Below are 20,994 nucleotides of genomic sequence, written 5' to 3' on the forward strand. Positions count from 1 at the left end.
AGCTAAAATAGCTAGAGACATATACTTGACATCAACTCTAATGATATCAAAAGATGGTATCACCAATAAAATTATTAGCATGTTATAGAATAATAATAATGCTATAAAATTATGATATGTTACTTGTTGCGCTAAAGCTTCTAACAAAAAAAGTTGAAGCTGCAGCAACATCCGCTAAAAATATAGCAGGTCTAAGAAGATTACCTGAACATAAGTAAGCTTTTCTTAGAAAGGATTCAATTTTCCTATCTAAAGGATCCTTAAATGAAGTACTATCTGCCGTAGGAATAGTAGTACATTAGCAGGAGTAGAGACAGCCCCATAACCTTAGGGATTTTTGTCCCAAAAAACTCTAATCTGTCAGATGGCACAGGATATAATTTGCTTAAACGTCTAGAAGGAGTAAATAAATTACCCAAATTATTCCATTCCCTGGAAATTACTTCAGAAATAGCATCAGGGAGATAAAACACTTCTGGAATAACTACAGGAGATTTAAAAACCTTATTTAAACGTTTACATTTAGTATCAAGAGGACCAGAATCCTCTATTTCTAATGCAAATAACACTTCTTTAAGTAAAGAACGAATAAATTCCATCTTGAACAAATACAAAGATTTATCAGCATCAACCTCTGAGACAGAAACCTCTGAACCAGAAGAACCATTATCAGTATCAGAATGAGAAGTTTTAAAAGACTTTTATGTATACTAGAAGGAGAAATAACAGACATAGCCTTCTTAATGGATTTAAAAAATAAAATCTCTTATGTTATCAGGAACACTCTGAAAATTAGATGTTGACGGAACAGCAACAGGTAATGTAACAGTACTAAAGGAAATCTTATCTGCATTAATAAGTTTGACATGACATGCAATACAAATAACAGCTGGAGAAACAGATACCAAAAGTTTATAGCAGATACACTTAGCTTGGTAGCTCCAGCACTGTGCAGTGATTTTCCTGAAGTATCTTCTGACTCAGTTGCAATGTGGAACATCTTGCAATATGTAAAAGAAAAAACAACATATAAAGCAAAATTGATCAAATTCCTTAAATGACAGTTTCAGGAATGGGAAAAAATGCCAGTGAACAAGCTTCTAGCAACCAGAAGCAATAAATAATGAGACTTAAATAATGTGGAGACAAAAATGACGCCCATATTTTTTAGCGCCAAAAAAGACGCCCACATTATTTGGCGCCTAAATGCTTTTGGCGCCAAAAATGACGCCACATCCGGAACGCCGACATTTTTGACGCAAAAAAACGTCAAAAAATGACGCAACTTCCGGCGACACGTATGACGCCGGAAACAGAAAAAACTTTTTGCGCCAAAAAAGTCCGCGCCAAGAATGACGCAATAAAATGAAGCATTTTCTGCCCCCGCGAGCCTAACAGCCCACAGGGAAAAAGTCAAATTTTTTAAGGTAAGAAAAAATGATTGAAACAAATGCATTTATCCCAAATATGAAACTGACTGTCTGAAAAATAAGGAATGTTGAACATTCTGAGTCAAGGCAAATAAATGTTTGAATACATATATTTAGAACTTTATAAATAAAGTGCCCAACCATAGCGTAGAGTGTCACAGAAAATAAGATTTACTTACCCCAGGACACTCATCTACATGTTTGTAGAAAGCCAAACCAGTACTGAAACGAGAATCAGCAGAGGTAATGGTATATATAAGAGTATATCGTCGATCTGAAAAGGGAGGTAAGAGATGAATCTCTACGACCGATAACAGAGAACCTATGAAATAGACCCCGTAGAAGGAGATCACTGCATTCAAATAGGCAATACTCTCCTCACATCCCTCTGACATTCACTGCACGCTGAGAGGAAAACCGGGCTCCAACTTGCTGCGGAGAGCATATCAACGTAGAATCTAGCACAAACTTACTTCACCACCTCCATCGGAGGCAAAGTTTGTAAAACTGAATTGTGGGTGTGGTGAGGGGTGTATTTATAGGCATTTTAAGGTTTGGGAAACTTTGCCCCTCCTGGTAGGAATGTATATCCCATACGTCACTAGCTCATGGACTCTTGCTAATTACATGAAAGAAATAAGTCAATTCTTGACATCGAGTTCACACTCCTAGCTTTGCATGTAAATTCTCTTTGAGTTGGATTATGGATCCTCCATATGTCCTTAAGGGCAAGATTCCTAAATAAAGCCTTAAACATTTTATTTTCTAATTTATCTCTTTTGGAGATAGAGGTACTTCGTGTTTGTCTACATCTATCCAAGGGAATCTGTGGAGTCATGTTGAAATCCCCTGCTACAATTATGTTGCCTTCACCAAGTTGCAAGATTTTAGTCTGTAATGACTCCCAGAATTTGATTTCGAATTTGTTGGGGGCATAGATATTACATAGGGTGAATATGGAGTTTGAACATTTAATTTTTAAAATCAGGATTCTGCTTTCTGGATCATAATCCTCTAACAATACCTCGTATGGGATATTTTTCACTAGAAGAATCGCTGTTCCTCTTTTCCTACCTATGCTAGGTGTAAAAAATACTTCTTTAACCCAAGAAGATCTTAGTTTTAATGATTCAATTGTGTTCAAGTGAGTTTCCTGGATAAAGGCAATATCTGTGTTTAGTTTCCTTAAATGTGAGGTTATTATTTTACGCTTTATTGGAGTAGAAATACCTCCTACATTCCAGGAGGATATAACTAATTTCCTTACTTTAATCGGCATTTATCAAAGGATTTAGATTGGTAAAGACAAAAAAAAAAAAAAAAAAAAAAGGATATCTATTAAAATGGGATAAAAAAGTAAAGCGCCTCTCTCCCCCATCCCCCCATCAAACTAAAATTCAACAAGCCCCAATAGTAAGGGTGGATGGTGAATATACAAAACATCAGTAATCATCACAGAATTACTCTCCTATGTAACCTTTTAAATCAACATTATTTAACACATTTTTCCTTATAAAACTTTTCTGCATCGGATACATTATCAAAGAAATATATATGACCCTGCAATTCCACCCTCAGTTTGGCTGGGTAAACAACTGTGGCCGAGATTCCCTCCTTAATCAGTCTGCCACAGATTGGAGAAAACTCCCTTCTCCTCAGGGAGGTTTCATAAGCAAAATCTTGAAAAAACAAGATTCTATTTCCTTCTAAGAGGATAGGTGTATTTTTGCGAGATAGCTGTAAAAGCTTAGATTTATCTTGGTAGTTTAAGTACCTTGCTATTATGGGCCTTGATCTTATTCCATCTTTACCTGAGAGGGGGAGTCTCCCCAATCTGTGGGCTCTTTCTACCGCCAAGGGTAATAATTCTTGCGGAATACCAAGGAGTTTGGGAAGAGTCTCAGCCATAAGTTTTATCAATTCTGTATGTTGAACCGTCTCTGGAACCCCAATTATCCTGACATTGTTTCTCCTGGATCGGTTCTCTAATTCTTCAATTTTATTTTGTAATTCTGTTAGTGAGAGTGAGTTGGCCTTCAGATTCGTGTCATGTGCTACTGTCAGATCTTCTAGATCAGACACTCTCTGTTCAATTTCCTGCAATCGTGCAGAAAATTGTTTAATTTCTGCTGATAATATGTGTATGTCTTGCTTTATTTCTAATCTAAGAAATTCAAATTTTGGATTCAAAGCTTCCATAATATTATTTACTAATGACTGTGAGTTAGTGGCCTCAGTATGTTTTATGGAGGAAGCTGGTTCAGAGTGTAACTCAACCAGAGTTTCAGTAGCTGTCTTATTTCTCCTGTCTCTGGGTCTAGAAGCCATGGTTGGAGAAGTGCTTTTATTTTGGGATGGTGAGTTTAAATATTTGTCCATAAGGATTGTTCCCCTTTTTTCCTTCTCTTTCCCCCCTTCTTTGTTTCTTTTTTTAAAAAAAAGAAGAAAGTGCAGCTTTTGATTCTGTTCTCTTCAAAGTGTGCATGACAAAAGAGTGTGTTAGTGTTGATGAGGAGAGAAAAAAAAGAAAAAAAAAGGCCCTCACAGAAAATCAAGTGAATTGAGGTGAGTGTGTGACAAGTGTGGTTTATTAAAGTGAGTGTATAAAACTACTAAGGGTGTAAATTCTTTAAGTAGATTAATTTAAGATTACTTATAAATTAAAAGAAGAGAAAGTGAGAAGAAAAAAAAAAAAAAAAAAAAAAGGTGAGTGAAATCAAGTGAATATGTGAGAACGTGAGTTTATTGGAGTGGGTGTATAAGACCACCAAGGATCCTAGATCTCAGGGATAATTTAGCTAAGAAACTATTTATAAGATAATTACTCTGATAAACCTTAATTTATCCTACCAGTACAGCCTTTAATCTGCAGTTTAATATTCTGTTAGTTATATCTGAACAATAATAATGATTCCAGTTTACGATTCTCAATTTATGTCTGACTTCGAAAGATTATGTGTACCCTACTATGCAATAGAGCTGGCTCTTCTGCAAAGCTTATCTTATCCTTTTATCCTTAATCAGGGTTCCTTTTCTGTTTTTCCCCTGATTTTCAATATCTGATCTTATATCAATTGATTAATAACTCTGCATATTACTGCTCTGTAGATAAATTCAACCTTGTGTTGTAGCCATAACCCTCTTTTATATTTTGATAGGTTTTTCTTTGTTTGCAAATATTCCTATTAGTATTATTTTCAGATAATGGCACGACTAAAATCTCTTAGTAAAAACAGGTATTTTTTTAGTTAGAGTATAATCAATGATAGAGTTAGATGTTTTAAAGCTTATTTAGGACTCTTATATAAAATGTTTGGTTATAGGCCTCCAATTATTTTTACTATATTACTACCTATAGATAAACTACCATGCAATAAACTTTAATATGTCAGGGTTTATAACCACTAGTGTAGATTATTCGCTAGCCATTCTAACAATGGGTTAACGCCATCATGTGCAAATTAGGACATTCAAACTTTAACCAAGTACTGTTAGTATAATGCAAACTTTAACACAGTGTTTATACAGACTTTTTAAACAGAGTTGGTCAGCCTTAAATATTAGCTAGGATACTTTTTTCAGAGTAGTCAACAATTGGGAGTCTGGGTTCTTTTTTACTTAAAGTGAATTAGATTTTTTGCATATAACCCCCTTGACTTTCGATTTTAATATGTCCAAGTACTCAGGTTAACTTTAAGTGTTGTTGAAGCGATTTTCTACGTCCAATTACTGAAGATTAACCCTTTGCGAAAAGTGAATCCTATGCATTATGTAAGAATAGTCATGCATTCCATATATCGATAAGCACTATTATTTTTGAAACAGTTTCTAGCGTATGTCTATAATCAACCTGTTTAAACCAAGGCTAGAGAGGGGTTAATAAACAACAGTGTTGAATTAGAAGAGTTAATGTAGCAATGCTAAAAAACAGTGTCTTTTTTGTTCACTTTAAGTTCTTTGTAATATACTTGCAGTTTCCCAAGGTCTTAGTATAGATGGCTACTTGAAGGCATATCTTGAAGCAATAAACTGTGCTCTCCTGGCCTGGACGACGATTCCTTTAGAGAAATTGGAGCAAGTAAATGTATCCAAACACTGCTGAGGGGAATAGCGGCAGCCCGTCTCAGAAGCCGAGACCACTTCAAGGAAGCAATCCTCCTCCAGATCGCAAGTTTCACTCTGACTCGGGAAGCCGCCGAATCTCTGTCAGCCCTAGGCGTGTATCGATCTGCCTCCTCCCTCCGAACACTCACCCGCCAACAAACAGAGGTCTCTGTACAACTGAGGACCCAGCTGGAGACCGGGCATTCCGTTTTCAGAAAGCGGCAAGAGAGTAATCTCCTCAACCCGGTGAGGAGGGTAAATTGTTGAGTGTTTACTGATCTTCACAGCTTGTCCTCTTACCCGCCGGTCGTGGTGCAGGTGAAGGGAGGGGGGATACTGAAGTTCTGTTGGAGCCTTCTGCGGTATATTCAGGCTATCTACCCCCCTCACGCAGCATCGGTGGGAGGGGGGGACTGCCTCTTGAGATCTTTCGACTGTGTGCGGCCTCTCCCTAGGGTGATGGTCTTTGGGGCCTGCACACCGATGGTATGTTATAGCGCTAAGTTGTAGCAGCGCTGTATGGGTTCCTCCAGCAGTGTCTCAGCTGGATGCAATAATCCTCCACAATTGCAGGGTATCTGGCGCGCAAGTTGCCGCCAAGGTAAATTGCACGGAGGAGATGGACAGAGCTTGTGCAGCACAGTCTCATGCACAGGCTCCACCTCCGGAAACCTAGAGCATGCAATTTTTCAAATAAAATTAATCTTATTGAGCAATTTAAACATTTCCTGAGGCTTAGAGCTGGAAGTGTGCTCAGCATAATTGTGAAGAACAATTCAGTTTTGCAATATTGTAATATTTTCTTTCTTTTTTACTTATTTTCAAACTTTCAATTTTGCATTTATTATAGATAATTCACTTTAGGATACATTGATAATGAAAACAACAATACAATGCAGACTTGTCAGGCCTAAAGTAAAAATGGTTTTGTGCTGCCCTAGGCACTCAAAATTCTGCTGCTCCCCACCCAGACTTTAGGCCTTTTTAGCCATAATATTTGTTGGTTAGCCGTAAAACATTTCATTTTTTTATTTTTCATGGCATTTCCAAAGTAAGTGTTCAGTAGGACTTGACTTCCCTATTACCAGTAAGCCACGCATGGTTCCTATAATATTAATTCTGGTATGGTTAACTCCTTGTCATTCTGGGTGTGAAATTTGTTTTAAACTTAGGAGTCAGCCAGCATGATCTTCGTGGGACCCCCAAAACATTTTTGCACCAAGGTTCTCAAAATAATCAGCACAGTAGGCCTTCTCCTCCAGGCTCCATACTTACGTTAATGCTGGTGAGCAATGCCTAGCTGGCGGCACACAGTCGCACACCCACTGCTGCTTAATGGACTCAAGAGTCTTGTTAATGGCACAGAAGAAAATACAAACCTTGCTTGCCTTTCCCACATGGTGGAACCAGAGATTGATATATGTGGACCAGATCATCCATCTCTGCAGATTCACGGTCCATATATTTTAAAAGTGCAGGCTGCAGCTGTTTTCTTCATCAGCGTGCCACTGCCAGGAATTACTACATCACATGCACATTCAATAGAGACAACTCACGTGATATCAGTACACTACCAGGAACCCCCCCCTGCAAAGGTTCTGACAAGGAGTTTACTTTTTAAAAATTTAAAAATAGAAATTTAATTTTTAAATTGATTGCTGCTGACAATTAATTAAAATGTTTGGCGGTTGCCCCCTAATTCCCTGGCCTTCATTCAAGGGCTGAATTGAGTGACTGGTCAGTCTGTCCCACTGCCACCCCCTATCTTCCCCAAATCTGCCTCCCTAGTCATGGGCCTTGTTGGCCTAAGCCATAATACTCCCCTGGGGATATTGCTGTATTGGTCCCAGTGGGAATATTGTTCATAATGAGCATGGCACCTTTCAGTGGACCATTGCATAGACTAAATGTGATAGACTAAAGCCATAGTTTAGTGCAGTGTTTCTCAACTCCAGTCCTCAGGACCCTTAACAGGCCAGATATTAATTATATCTTAACTAGAGCACAGGTTAAATAATCAGCTGATCAGTAACCATGGTTACTAACCTGCTCTCATCCTTCAGATGATTATTTCACCTGTGCTCTACTTAAGATAAAATGAACTTCTGACCTGTTAAGAGTCCTGAGGACTGGAGTTGAGAAACACTGGTTTAGTGGATTCAGGCTACTGTTTAATGCCACACCCCTCACAGCATTCTTTTAGACAAACAAAACAACACCAGTATAGATTGTTGCATTCTTAGCCAATCACAACAAAGTAATGTGTGTACACCTCCTTCTCTGACTGTCAGACACCTTCTTCTGTCCTTGAAGAAAGCAGCATCATTCATGTCAGTGATATACTAAAGTGAAGAAGCAATAGTATCATATAATCATGTTGGAATGTGTGTCAATCTTCTACATAACATCAAAATGGGAGTTACTGTAACAACACTGACACATTTTGCAAGCTCTGTTTTGAATATCATCTATTTTCTGACTACTTTCGTAGATAGTGGCAGGAGATAATCTATTTGTATGTGATATGATCAAATATATTGGTAAAAATATATTTTATGCCAAATGCTGAATTAAAAAGTTTATATGGTTTCTGTTTTAACTTTGTGCCATCTCAAAGAAGTATACTGCTATCAACATGGGACTAGTGGAAAACAGTTTAATATATAATTAACTTATTCACATCATTTACCTTTTCCACATCCACATATACATTCTATTTTTCATAGACCATCAGTTCTTCACATAGCATCTATTTGTAAGTCCACCCATTGTTAGTCCATCCATAGAGCATCACCTTTTACAGATCATCAGCTATCTGTTAACTCATCCATACATACACCACCACTTACGTAATAATAATGTTCTAGCTGATCATATTTATATAGACTATTAGTCCTTAGAGATTATCATCTATCAACCTAAGAACCCCATATACCATATATTCTCCTCTCTTAAATATCATACAGTTTCTAACCTACCTTTACACAGAGCAACAGAAGAACAACAAACAAAAAGCGCACCAGACTTACTGGTCTTCAGCCATCTTCAGTGAAACTCCAGCACTCTTCTTGCTGAAACACTGAAAACTACCTAAAGAAGTAGTCACATAAATGTAATGCTTGTAACTCCGCTAATTCATGCCGGTGCCCGGAATATGAGTTCTACCAATCTCATCCACAGCACAAAACAATTGATCCCTCACACAGTTGATAGTGGACAGAAAAACAGGTGTTAAACAATAAGTTCAGTGCTTTATTCCATTATGTTAAAAGAATGCACATTGTGCTCAGGTCAAACATGTTTCTTATGTAGATAAATAACTTTGTCATTGGATTTTATTAGTTGGCATCCATTTTGTCAGCTATCAACTGTGTGCGCAATCGGTTGTTTTCCTATACACGAAGCACCAATTACATCAAATGTTTATTTTATGGGAAATAAAAAGTGAAAAAAAAGAAAATTGTCTAATGATTATTATTTTATTGCACAGTTGTTTGCATATAACTATGTGTTTAACCCTGCCGAGGATCAGCAATGCACTTTTGGGGCCTAGCTGAACACATATATGTGTAGCCAACAAAAGTCATCTAGTTCCCAATAGTGCACTGCTGCTCCTTATCTAGATATGCCAAGAAAACAAAGAACCTTTAATACCATTGATATTACATAACATTTGCTATGAACCTGTTAATCAATCTTTATCTTTAACACTCCATCTTTCTGATAACCTATCCATTTTCTTTCCATTTACCATCTGGTCCTTCATCTTGCCACCATCACCAACTGATTACAGGTCGCTCATTATCTGTAATCAATATACTGAAAACACCAGGACCAACATCACCATAATTTGTACTGCATCATTACATCTCCATTACATTACAGCTAATTGCAATTATCATTTTATCTATTTTTCTTTCCCTCTAGAATTTGCAGGAGTCTTATCCTGGAGCCTTGATACAGAATGTCTCAACAAACATAGAGGAAGAGAAGGATTCAGGTGAAAAAAAGGAAGAGGAAAAGATTGCAAATATGACCATAGATGACAAACAACTGGAGCAAGATAAACAACCAAGGGAAAAATTTTTACATTTCTTTGAAAATATATTTAATTTTACATCAAAATCCACAGGAGTAAATTTAAAGCAAAATATTGCTTCTCAAGAACTTCCTAAGGAAAATGGGGACATTTTAGAGAAGGATAATACTGATGAAAGAGAGTTTAAACAAGAACAGACATTAGATGCTGATATTGCTAATGAAACAGAAGAAACTATAACAAGCAAACATGGCGTTAATGATGTGGCAGTGCCTGTTAAAGATATGGCAGTTCCAGTTATTGATATGGCAAGGACCATTAAAGATACTACATTGCCTGTTATTGACACAATAGTGCTTGTTAATGATACAGCAGTGCCCATTAAGGATATGATGGTGCCCGTCAAGGATATGATGGTTCCCGTCAAGGATACGGCAGTGCCCATTAAAGATCAGATGGAACCCATTAATAATATGGAAGTGCATGTTGATGATAGGACAGTGGCTATGAATTATATGGAAGTGCCTAATAAAGATACAACAACATTAATTAATAATGCAGCAGTGCCCATTAAAGATACATCAGTGCCTATTGAGAATACAGCAGTGCAAGTTATTGATACGGCAGTGCCCGTTATTGATAAGACAGAACCTGTTAATGATATGGAAGTGCTTGATAAAAATACCGCAGTGCCTGTTAAGGATAAAACAAGGTCTACAAAAGTTACTAGGCCTGAGTGTGAACAGAAAACAGCTGACTCTCAAAAGTAAGTTATACTTATAAATAAATTAATCAATGTGCCTAATAAAAGGTTATGAATCTAGTTAGATACATTATGTGAATATATATAAAGAATTCTGGGAATTCGTTTTGGGTTGGATAATTGTCAGCTTCCATTTAACCCAACCTAATTGTTATGTGTCCCTAGGTTTTACCTGTGACGTTGCACTAATAAAGCACATTTTGGGCTAGATTACAAGTGGAACACTAATTTAATACCGCATCCGCAAACTGGCAAATTCGCACATTTACGGACGTCCAATAAATAAACAGCCATTACAAGTGGCTGGTTATTGCCACTGCGAGGTTGCAGTAGCAATTAGTGCTCATAAAATTAACCAGAGATCAGATCTCTGGTTAATTTTATAAATGTCCCCAATTGGCCCCAAAATACAGTGATGTGTAGTTTATTAAAAAATAAAAAATTGTAGCATTATTATTTTTTTAATAAAATAACTGCAAGAAGCAGTTATGAGGGCTGAAAGTTGGCGGGTATGGGGTGTTAAAAAAAAGAAAGGATTATATACATATATATTTATGTGTTAATATGTGTATATTCACAGATTAACCCATAAATATATATGCATATATTCATTTACATATATATTTTTATTTGCTGCTCAACTTACCCCCTTTGCTGCACTAGTTGTCGGTATTAGAACGAGGCTTCCATTGGAGCCTATGGAAGTGCTCTCTTGTGAGCACAAAGCTTCCATGCAATGCGAATGCGAGGTCGTGTTCACATTGCACCTCACTTGTAATACCAGCACATATTTTACTAAATTGAGTACTAATATCGCTTTTGCGGAAGCAATATTTTGCGCTTCACTTGTAATCTGGCTTATTGTGTATAACCCAGTAATCTGTTATGGGAAAGGTTTAAGCTTGTGATAACTATATCTAGAGTAATAAATACAAATTACTTGATGTTTATCTTACCTTTATAATACTAAGAAATCTTACTACATTTTTAATTTTTGTTTCAGTCATTGTAAAATGTCCTTAAAAACCTGCACTTGCAAAATGTTTCTGCATCACCAGTAACAAATTAATGTGTGTGTTCAACACTTTCATATAATTTTGTGCCAAATTCTTAAAGGGATACTAAACCCAAATTTTTCTTTCATAATTTAGATAGAACAGGCAATTTTAAACAACTTTCTAATTTACTACTATTATCAATTTTCCTTCATTCTCTTGCTATCTTTATTAGAAAAAGCAGTAAACTAGCTAAGGAGACCGGCTCATTTTTGGTTCAGCACCCTGGATAGCGCATGCTGATTGGTTGTCTACATTTAGGCACCAATCAGCAAGCATAACCTAGGTGCTGAACCAAAAATGGTCTGGCTCGTAAGCTTACATTCTTGCTTTTTCTTATAAAGATAGCAAGAGAGAACAAAGAGTAATTTATAATAGGAGTAAATTAGAAAGTTGCTTAAAATTGCATGCTCTATCTGAATTATGAAAGAAAAAAAATGGGTTTAGTATCCCTTTAACATTATTGACATTTCCATAAATTAATAATGAATAAAAGAATGAATATGTTTCTTATGTACTTTTTTCCATAATTTCAGATTACAAGAAATTTTACGTTAATTTCTCACTTAAGAATGTCTCCCTATTGGCCAATAACAGATAGCTCGTCAATGGGCTTGGGAGAGTGTTGAATTAGTAATGTGAAAAGTGATGTGAACAGTTTTTTCTGATGTTTTGGAACACAGCTAATATTGGTTCTTTTAATGCAAGAAGTCATAAGAAAACCATATGAAAACAAAACTGGGTTTTCTGATGGATTTCAAATATTTTGATTTCTAAAGATTTCTAAATCTTATGAAAACCCATTGAAAGAGTTATTATGAATGATTAAAATGGGTACTCATATAAATTTCCACCAATATAGCATAATGCACTGTTCATTAAAGTGATGCTTAATCCAAGCGTATAACAAACGCTAGGATTTACCATCACTAAAAATAAACATTGGCTTCAGTCATCATTTAATAAAAAAACATGTTACTCTCACCCTATCTGTGCCGAAAGTATATCGCTAACTCAGCGCCTCCGGTCACCCAGGGCACAGCACTCTTCTCCAATGAGATGACGTTTCCACCTCTAAACCAATAGCCATGCATGTTATCTGACAGTGATTTGCATCCACGCACGGCTATTGGTTTAGAGGTGGAAACGTCACCTCATTGGAGAAGAGCGATGTGCCGTGGAAGGCCAGAGGCGCTGAGTTAGCAATATACTTTTGGCACAGATAGGGTGAGATTAACGCCATTTTTTTTGTAAATGATGACTGAAGCTAATGTTTATTTTCCTAGTGTGTGTTATAATCTTGGATATACCATCACTTTAAATATGCCTCAAGTACTCTTAGTTTTGTATTGTGTTAAAATGGCTTTTGTTTGCTCATATTTTAACTACAAGTACTAGCTTAAAGGATAAGTGTAGTTTCTGGTTGCTTAAAAGTTACTATTAAAAATTAGCCTAACTAGGTTCTATAACCCATACTATACTATAAATGTTGTATTTACTTGATGTTAATATTTAAATACCGTAAATAAAAGCAAATGATTTATTTCGATTAATGCCGCCTCCGTTCAGTCCCGGGCACCCCGTGGCAGCGTGATGTCTAATTCTCAGACTGCCTTGTGTTCACAAATTTCAAGAGCAGTTATGTAGGGTCTGGTGGCAGGAAAAGGGCTTGCTTTCGCCTTCGAGAGCCCACTATAGAGAAAGGAAGCTGTGGAACAAAGTTAGTGTTCATTTTAATGTACATTATCTTCAATTTTTCTTCTGGTTCCTTGAGAGTTCTCGTAGCTTGAGTTCTGGTTAACGGAGAGTTTACTGTATGTGTTTGTAAACTTCTGATAGTTGAGTAAAAAAATATTTTGTCATGTTTCTTTAATGGTTTTTTCTCTCTTTTACCAGCCAACATTGTTTATTTCTATTATTATTTACAAGAATGAAGATCTTAATGATGCTTAATCAGTGAAATATGAATTGTCCCATTCCAAGTTTATACCCCTGGGGTATCTAGTGTCTAATTTTAGAATCTAAAATAATTCTCTCTTTGTTAGATATCTGTGCCTATCACCCCCCCCCCGTGTCTTTTTACAATTTCAATGATCTGCACCCAAAAACTCAGGGATACTAGTGAGGTGCAGTTCATTGAAGTGTTTTTCTGTGGCTGAATCCTTGTTGAAGTTTTCAACATCTCTCAGATGCTCTCTTACCCTTTCGTGCAGTTCGCGGGAGGTTTGTCCTACATATTGTTGCTTGTAATTGCAGCTAATCAAGTATCCAACCCATCTTGTTCTGCATATTGCATAAAAGTTAATGTAGGACATTTTGGTGGTGACTGTAGAACTGAAAGTATTCCCCACTACTACCGTTTTACAGGCCTTACAGTTAAAATAATTGCATTTGAAGTTACCGTGACATTGAAGCCAGGTAGTAGTATTCTTATCCCTATTATGGATCGTGCTAGGGGAAAGTTTTGGTCCCAATGTGTCTGGCTTTCTTGACACAAATTTATATTTGTCTATATAAGGGGCTAATATAGTATCATTATTTAAAAGCCGCATGTGCTTTTTTATAACAACCTTATTGAACTGAGGAGTATGGCGTGCTGAAAACAATGCTCCCTCTGATACGATTTTTTTTGTTACATTTTTTTATTTTGAACTAGTTATCGCTTCATCTTGGGCAGAGTTTAACAAATTCAATTCATAACCTCTTTTAAGTAATCTATTTCTTCTGTTAAGTGTGATCAGTCCACGGGTCATCATTACTTCTGGGATATTAACTGCTCCCCTACAGGAAGTGCAAGAGGATTCACCCAGCAGAGCTGCATATAGCTCCTCCCCTCTACGTCACTCCCAGTCATTCTCTTGCACCCAGCAACTAGATAGGTTGTGTGAGAGGACTATGGTGATTATACTTAGTTTTATATCTTCAATCAAAAGTTTGTTATTTTAAAATAGCACCGGAGTGTGTTATTACCTCTCTGGCAGAGTTTGAGGAAGAATCTACCAGAGTTTTGCTATGATTTTAGCCGGAGTAGTTAAGATCATATTGCTGTTCTCGGCCATCTGAGGAGTGAGGTAAACTTCAGATCAGGGGACAGCGGGCAGATGAATCTGCATAGAGGTATGTAGCAGTTTTTATTTTCTGACAATGGAATTGATGAGAAAATCCTGCCATACCGATATAATGTCATGTATGTATACTTTACACTTCAGTATTCTGGGAGAATGGTACTTCACTAGAATTACACTGTAAGAAAGACATAAAGCTGTTTAATAACTAGAGATTATGTTTAACGTTTTTGCTGGAATGTAAAATCGTTTTCATTTGCTGAGGTACTGAGTGAATAAATGTTTGGGCACCATTTTTCCACTTGGCAGTTGCTTAAATCTGTTTTTTCTGTCAGTTTCTGTTCTCCCTCACTGCTGTGTGTGTGGGGGAGGGGCGCTTTTACTATGCATCAAATATTTCAGTCAGCAACTCATTGTATTCCCTGCATGATCTGGTTCATCTCTACAGAGCTCAGGGGTCTTCAAAACTTATTTTGAGGGAGGTAATTTCTCTCAGCAGAGCTGTGAGAATTATAGTTTGACTGAAATAAAAGCTTTTATTCTGTAATTTGTTTCCTGCTTTCAGAAATTGTTATCTTTGCTAATGGGATTAAACCTTTGCTAAAGTTGTGTTGTTTACAAGGATTGAGGCTATAACTGTTTCAATTTATTAATTTTTAACTGTCATAGATCTTCTGTGCTTCTTAAAGGCACAGTACGTTTTAATATTATTCTATTTGAATTGTATTTCCAAGTTGCAAGTTTATTTGCTAGTGTGTTAAACATGTCTGATTCAGAAGATGATACCTGTGTCATTTGTTGCAATGCCAAAGTGGAGCCCAATAAAAATTTATGTACTAACTGTATTGATGCTACTTTAAATAAAAATCAATCTGTACAAATTGAACAAATTTCACCAAACAACGAGGGGAGAGTTATGCCGACTAACTCGCCTCACGTGTCAGTACCTACATCTCCCGCTCAGAGGGAGGTGCGTGATATTGTAGCGCCGAGTACAGCTGGGCGGCCATTACAAATCACATTACAGGATATGGCTACTGTTATGACTGAAGTTTTGGCTAAATTACCAGAACTAAAAGGTAAGCGTGATCACTCTGGGGTGAGAACAGAGTGCGCTGATAATATTAGGGCCATGTCAGACACTGCGTCACAGGTGGCAGAACATGAGGACGGAGAACTTCATTCTGTGGGTGACGGTTCTGATCCAAACAGACTGGATTCAGATATTTCAAATTTTAAATTTAAACTGGAAAACCTCCGTGTATTACTAGGGGAGGTGTTAGCGGCTCTGAATGATTGTAACACAGTTGCAATACCAGAGAAAATGTGTAGGTTGGATAAATATTTTGCGGTACCGACGAGTACTGAGGTTTTTCCTATACCTAAGAGACTTACTGAAATTGTTACTAAGGAGTGGGATAGACCCGGTGTGCCGTTCTCACCCCCTCCGATATTTAGAAAAATGTTTCCAATAGACGCCACCACAAGGGACTTATGGCAAACGGTCCCTAAGGTGGAGGGAGCAGTTTCTACTTTAGCTAAGCGTACCACTATCCCGGTGGAGGATAGCTGTGCTTTTTCAGATCCAATGGATAAAAAGTTAGAGGGTTACCTTAAGAAAATGTTTGTTCAACAAGGTTTTATATTGCAACCCCTTGCATGCATTGCGCCGATCACGGCTGCAGCGGCATTCTGGATTGAGTCTCTGGAAGAGAACATTGGTTCAGCTACTCTGGACGACATTACGGACAGGCTTAGAGTCCTTAAACTAGCTAATTCATTCATTTCGGAGGCCGTAGTACATCTTACTAAACTTACGGCGAAGAATTCAGGATTCGCCATTCAGGCACGCAGGGCGCTGTGGCTAAAATCCTGGTCAGCTGATGTTACCTCTAAGTCTAAATTGCTTAATATACCTTTCAAAGGGCAGACCTTATTCGGGCCCGGGTTGAAAGAGATTATCGCTGACATTACAGGAGGTAAAGGCCATGCACTGCCTCAGGACAAAGCCAAAGCCAAGACTAGACAGTCTAGTTTTCGTTCCTTTCGTAATTTCAAAGCAGGAGCAGCATCAACTTCCTCTGCACCAAAACAGGAAGGAGCTGTTGCTCGCTACAGACAAGGCTGGAAACCTAACCAGTCCTGGAACAAGGGCAAGCAGACTAGGAAACCTGCTGCTGCCCCCAAAACAGCATGAATTGAGGGCCCCCGATCCGGGATCGGATCTAGTGGGGGGCAGACTTTCTCTCTTCGCCCAGGCTTGGGCAAGAGATGTTCAGGATCCCTGGGCGCTAGAGATAATATCTCAGGGATACCTTCTGGACTTCAAATACTCTCCTCCAAGAGAGAGATTTCATCTGTCAAGATTGTCAACAATCCAGACAAAGAAAGAGGCTTTTCTACGCTGCGTACAAGAGCTCTTGTTAATGGGAGTAATCCATCCAGTTCCACGATCGGAACAGGGACATGGGTTTTACTCAAATCTGTTTGTGGTTCCCAAAAAAGAGGGAACTTTCAGACCAATCCTGGACTTAAAGATCCTAAACAAATTCCTAAGAGTTCCATCGTTCAAGATGGAGACTATTCGGACAATTTTACCTATGATCCGAGAGGGTCAGTACATGACCACTGTAGATTTAAAAGATGCTTACCTGCACATACCGATTCACAAAGATCATTACCGGTACCTAAGGTTTGCCTTCCTAGACAGGCATTACCAGTTTGTGGCTCTTCCATTCGGATTGGCTACAGCGCCAAGAATCTTCACAAAGGTTCTGGGTGCTCTTCTGGCGGTACTAAGACCGCGGGGAATCTCGGTAGCTCCATACCTAGACGACATTCTGATACAAGCTTCAAGCTTTCAAACTGCCAAATCTCATACAGAGTTAGTGCTGGCATTTCTAAGGTCACATGGATGGAAGGTGAACGAAAAGAAAAGTTCACTCGTTCCACTCACAAGAGTTCCCTTCCTGGGGACTCTTATAGATTCTGTAGAAATGAAGATTTACCTGACAGAGGACAGGCTATCAAGACTTCAAAGTGCTTGCCGCACTCTTCATTCCATTCAACACCCGTCAGTGGCTCAATGTATGGAGGTAATCGGCTTAATGGTAGCGGCAATGGACATAGTACCCTTTGCACGCTTACACCTCAGACCACTGCAACTGTGCATGCTAGGTCAGTGGAATGGGGATTACTCAGACTTATCCCCTTCTCTGAATCTGGATCAAGAGACCAGAAATTCTCTTCTATGGTGGCTTTCTCGGCCACACCTGTCCAGGGGGATGCCATTCAGCAGACCAGACTGGACAATTGTAACAACAGACGCCAGCCTTCTAGGTTGGGGTGCCGTCTGGAATTCCCTGAAGGCTCAGGGACTATGGAGTCAGGAGGAGAGTCTCCTGCCAATAAACATTCTGGAATTGAGAGCAGTTCTCAATGCCCTCCTGGCTTGGTCCCAGTTGACAACTCGGGGGTTCATCAGGTTTCAGTCGGACAACATCACGACTGTAGCTTACATCAACCATCAGGGAGGGACAAGAAGCTCCCTAGCTATGATGGAAGTATCAAAGATAATTCGCTGGGCAGAGTCTCACTCTTGCCACCTGTCAGCAATCCACATCCCGGGAGTGGAGAACTGGGAGGCGGATTTCTTAAGTCGTCAGACTTTTCATCCGGGGGAGTGGGAACTTCATCCAGAGGTCTTTGCCCAAATACTTCGACGTTGGGGCAAACCAGAGATAGATCTCATGGCGTCTCGACAGAACGCCAAGCTTCCTCGTTACGGGTCCAGATCCAGGGATCCAGGAGCAGTCCTGATAGATGCTCTGACAGCACCTTGGGACTTCAGGATGGCTTACGTGTTTCCACCCTTCCCGTTGCTTCCTCGATTGATAGCCAGAATCAAACAAGAGAGAGCATCAGTGATTCTAATAGCACCTGCGTGGCCATGCAGGACTTGGTATGCAGACCTGGTGGACATGTCATCCTGTCCGCCTTGGTCTCTACCTCTGAAACAGGACCTTCTGATACAGGGTCCCTTCAAACATCAAAATCTAACTTCTCTGAAGCTGACTGCTTGGAAATTGAACGCTTAATTTTATCAAGACGTGGGTTTTCTGAGTCAGTTATTAGTACCTTAATACAGACTAGGAAACCTGTTACCAGAAAGATTTACCATAAGATATGGCGTAAATACCTACATTGGTGTGAATCCAAAGGTTACTCTTGGAGTAAGGTTAGGATTCCTAGGATATTGTCTTTTCTACAAGAAGGTTTAGAAAAGGGTTTATCTGCTAGTTCATTAAAGGGACAGATCTCAGCTCTGTCCATTCTGTTACACAAACGTCTGTCAGAAGTTCCTGACGTCCAGGCTTTTTGTCAGGCTTTGGCCAGGATTAAGCCTGTGTTTAAAACTGTTGCTCCACCATGGAGTTTAAACCTTGTTCTTAATGTTTTACAGGGCGTTCCGTTTGAACCCCTTCATTCTATTGATATAAAGTTGTTATCTTGGAAAGTTCTATTTTTAATGGCTATTTCCTCGGCTCGAAGAGTCTCTGAATTATCAGCCTTACATTGTGATTCTCCTTATTTGATTTTTCATTCGGATAAGGTAGTCCTGCGTACTAAACCTGGGTTCTTACCTAAGGTAGTTACTAACAGGAATATCAATCAAGAGATTGTTGTTCCTTCTTTATGCCCAAATCCTTCTTCAAAGAAGGAACGTCTACTGCACAACCTGGATGTAGTCCGGGCTCTAAAATTTTACTTGCAGGCAACTAAGGAATTCCGACAAACGTCTTCTCTGTTTGTCATTTACTCTGGGCAGAGGAGAGGTCAAAAAGCTTCCGCTACCTCTCTTTCTTTTTGGCTTCGTAGCATAATTCGTTTAGCTTATGAGACTGCTGGACAGCAGCCCCCTGAAAGAATTACAGCTCATTCTACTAGAGCTGTGGCTTCCACTTGGGCCTTCAAGAATGAGGCCTCTGTTGAACAGATTTGCAAGGCTGCAACTTGGTCTTCGCTTCATACTTTTTCCAAATTTTACAAATTTGACACCTTTGCTTCATCGGAGGCTATTTTTGGGAGAAAGGTTCTTCAGGCAGTGGTTCCTTCTGTATAAAGAGTCTGCCTATCCCTCCCGTCATCCGTGTACTTTTGCTTTGGTATTGGTATCCCAGAAGTAATGATGACCCGTGGACTGATCACACTTAACAGAAGAAAACATAATTTATGCTTACCTGATAAATTCCTTTCTTCTGTAGTGTGATCAGTCCACGGCCCGCCCTGTTTTTAAGGCAGGTAAATATTTTTTAATTTATACTCCAGTCACCACTTCACCCTTGGCTTTTCCTTTCTCGTTGGTCCTTGGTCGAATGACTGGGAGTGACGTAGAGGGGAGGAGCTATATGCAGCTCTGCTGGGTGAATCCTCTTGCACTTCCTGTAGGGGAGCAGTTAATATCCCAGAAGTAATGATGACCCGTGGACTGATCACACTACAGAAGAAAGGAATTTATCAGGTAAGCATAAATTATGTTTTTTTAATTCTTCGGATTGTATGTTGTAAATGTGTTCAGAATTGGTGTTTCTTCTGATTCGGAGGAATTTACTTTTTGGTATCGAACTAAGCAAATGTGGTGGATGACCAGAATTTGCATTCAAGATGGTATTGCCTGCAGGAGGGGTGCGGTATGTGCTAGAAACAATATTTCCGGTTTCTTTTATACTCTCCAGAGTTATATCCAAAAAGAATTAATTGATTAATGATTAGACCAGTGAATCTTAATCAAACATCATTATAATTCAAGTATTTTAGAAATTCATCTATAGTGAAAGAATTACTTTCAGTACTCTGAACGATAAATATCATATCGTTGATTAAGTGTCTGTACAAAATTATGCTATCAATATAGGGATTATGATGAGTAAAGGTGTAATGGAGTACCCACCAACCCACAAACAAGTTAGCATAAGAGGGGGCACATTTTGCCCCCATTGCTGTACCACATAGTTGAAGAAAAAAATCATGATCTAACGTAAAATAATTGTGGGTTAGCAGGAACTCGAAACACTCAGGACCTACCTAGGTATGCTTTTCAACAAAGGATACAAAAGGAATGAAAGAAATTAGATAATAGAAATAAATTGGAAAGTTATTTCATTTAACTGCTTCTATAATTCTTCTATAATATAATATATAATGCTCCTATAATCGAAATCTTAAAAGAGGCATCACGCTGCCATAAGATCAGAATTTTTTGCAGAAGTCTTATTTATTCATAGAAAGTAAATACAAATAACCTTGGTGGAAAAAATATAAATGTGCATGTAGGCATCAATAATTTGCTGTTTTGCTGATAGGTGGAAAAAAATGGAGATATATCTAAGTTCAAGGTGAGAGTAAAACTGCAAACTGTTTAGAAACTGCAAAATAGAAAGCGCTGAACCGTATTTAAATCTCAAATTACAAAGGTTGCATTTTTCTGATAGTATATGCACATTAAAGAGACATTATTTATTAATATATATATATATAT

At 38.3% G+C, this 20,994-nt stretch overlaps 1 protein-coding gene across 1 annotated transcript in view; it reads left to right on the forward strand.

The window, feature by feature from the left end:
- CRYBG3 (crystallin beta-gamma domain containing 3) overlaps positions 1-20,994 on the forward strand; it is a 362,092-nt gene that overhangs the window by 151,509 nt on the left and 189,589 nt on the right. Inside the window, exon 3 of the mRNA XM_053706046.1 lies at positions 9,462-10,339. Coding sequence (XP_053562021.1) covers positions 9,462-10,339 — 878 coding nt within the window. The remainder of the gene's footprint in view (positions 1-9,461; positions 10,340-20,994) is intronic.

This window comes from Bombina bombina, chromosome 3, assembly GCF_027579735.1.
Source record: "Bombina bombina isolate aBomBom1 chromosome 3, aBomBom1.pri, whole genome shotgun sequence".
In the NCBI taxonomy this organism is placed as follows: domain Eukaryota; kingdom Metazoa; phylum Chordata; class Amphibia; order Anura; family Bombinatoridae; genus Bombina; species Bombina bombina.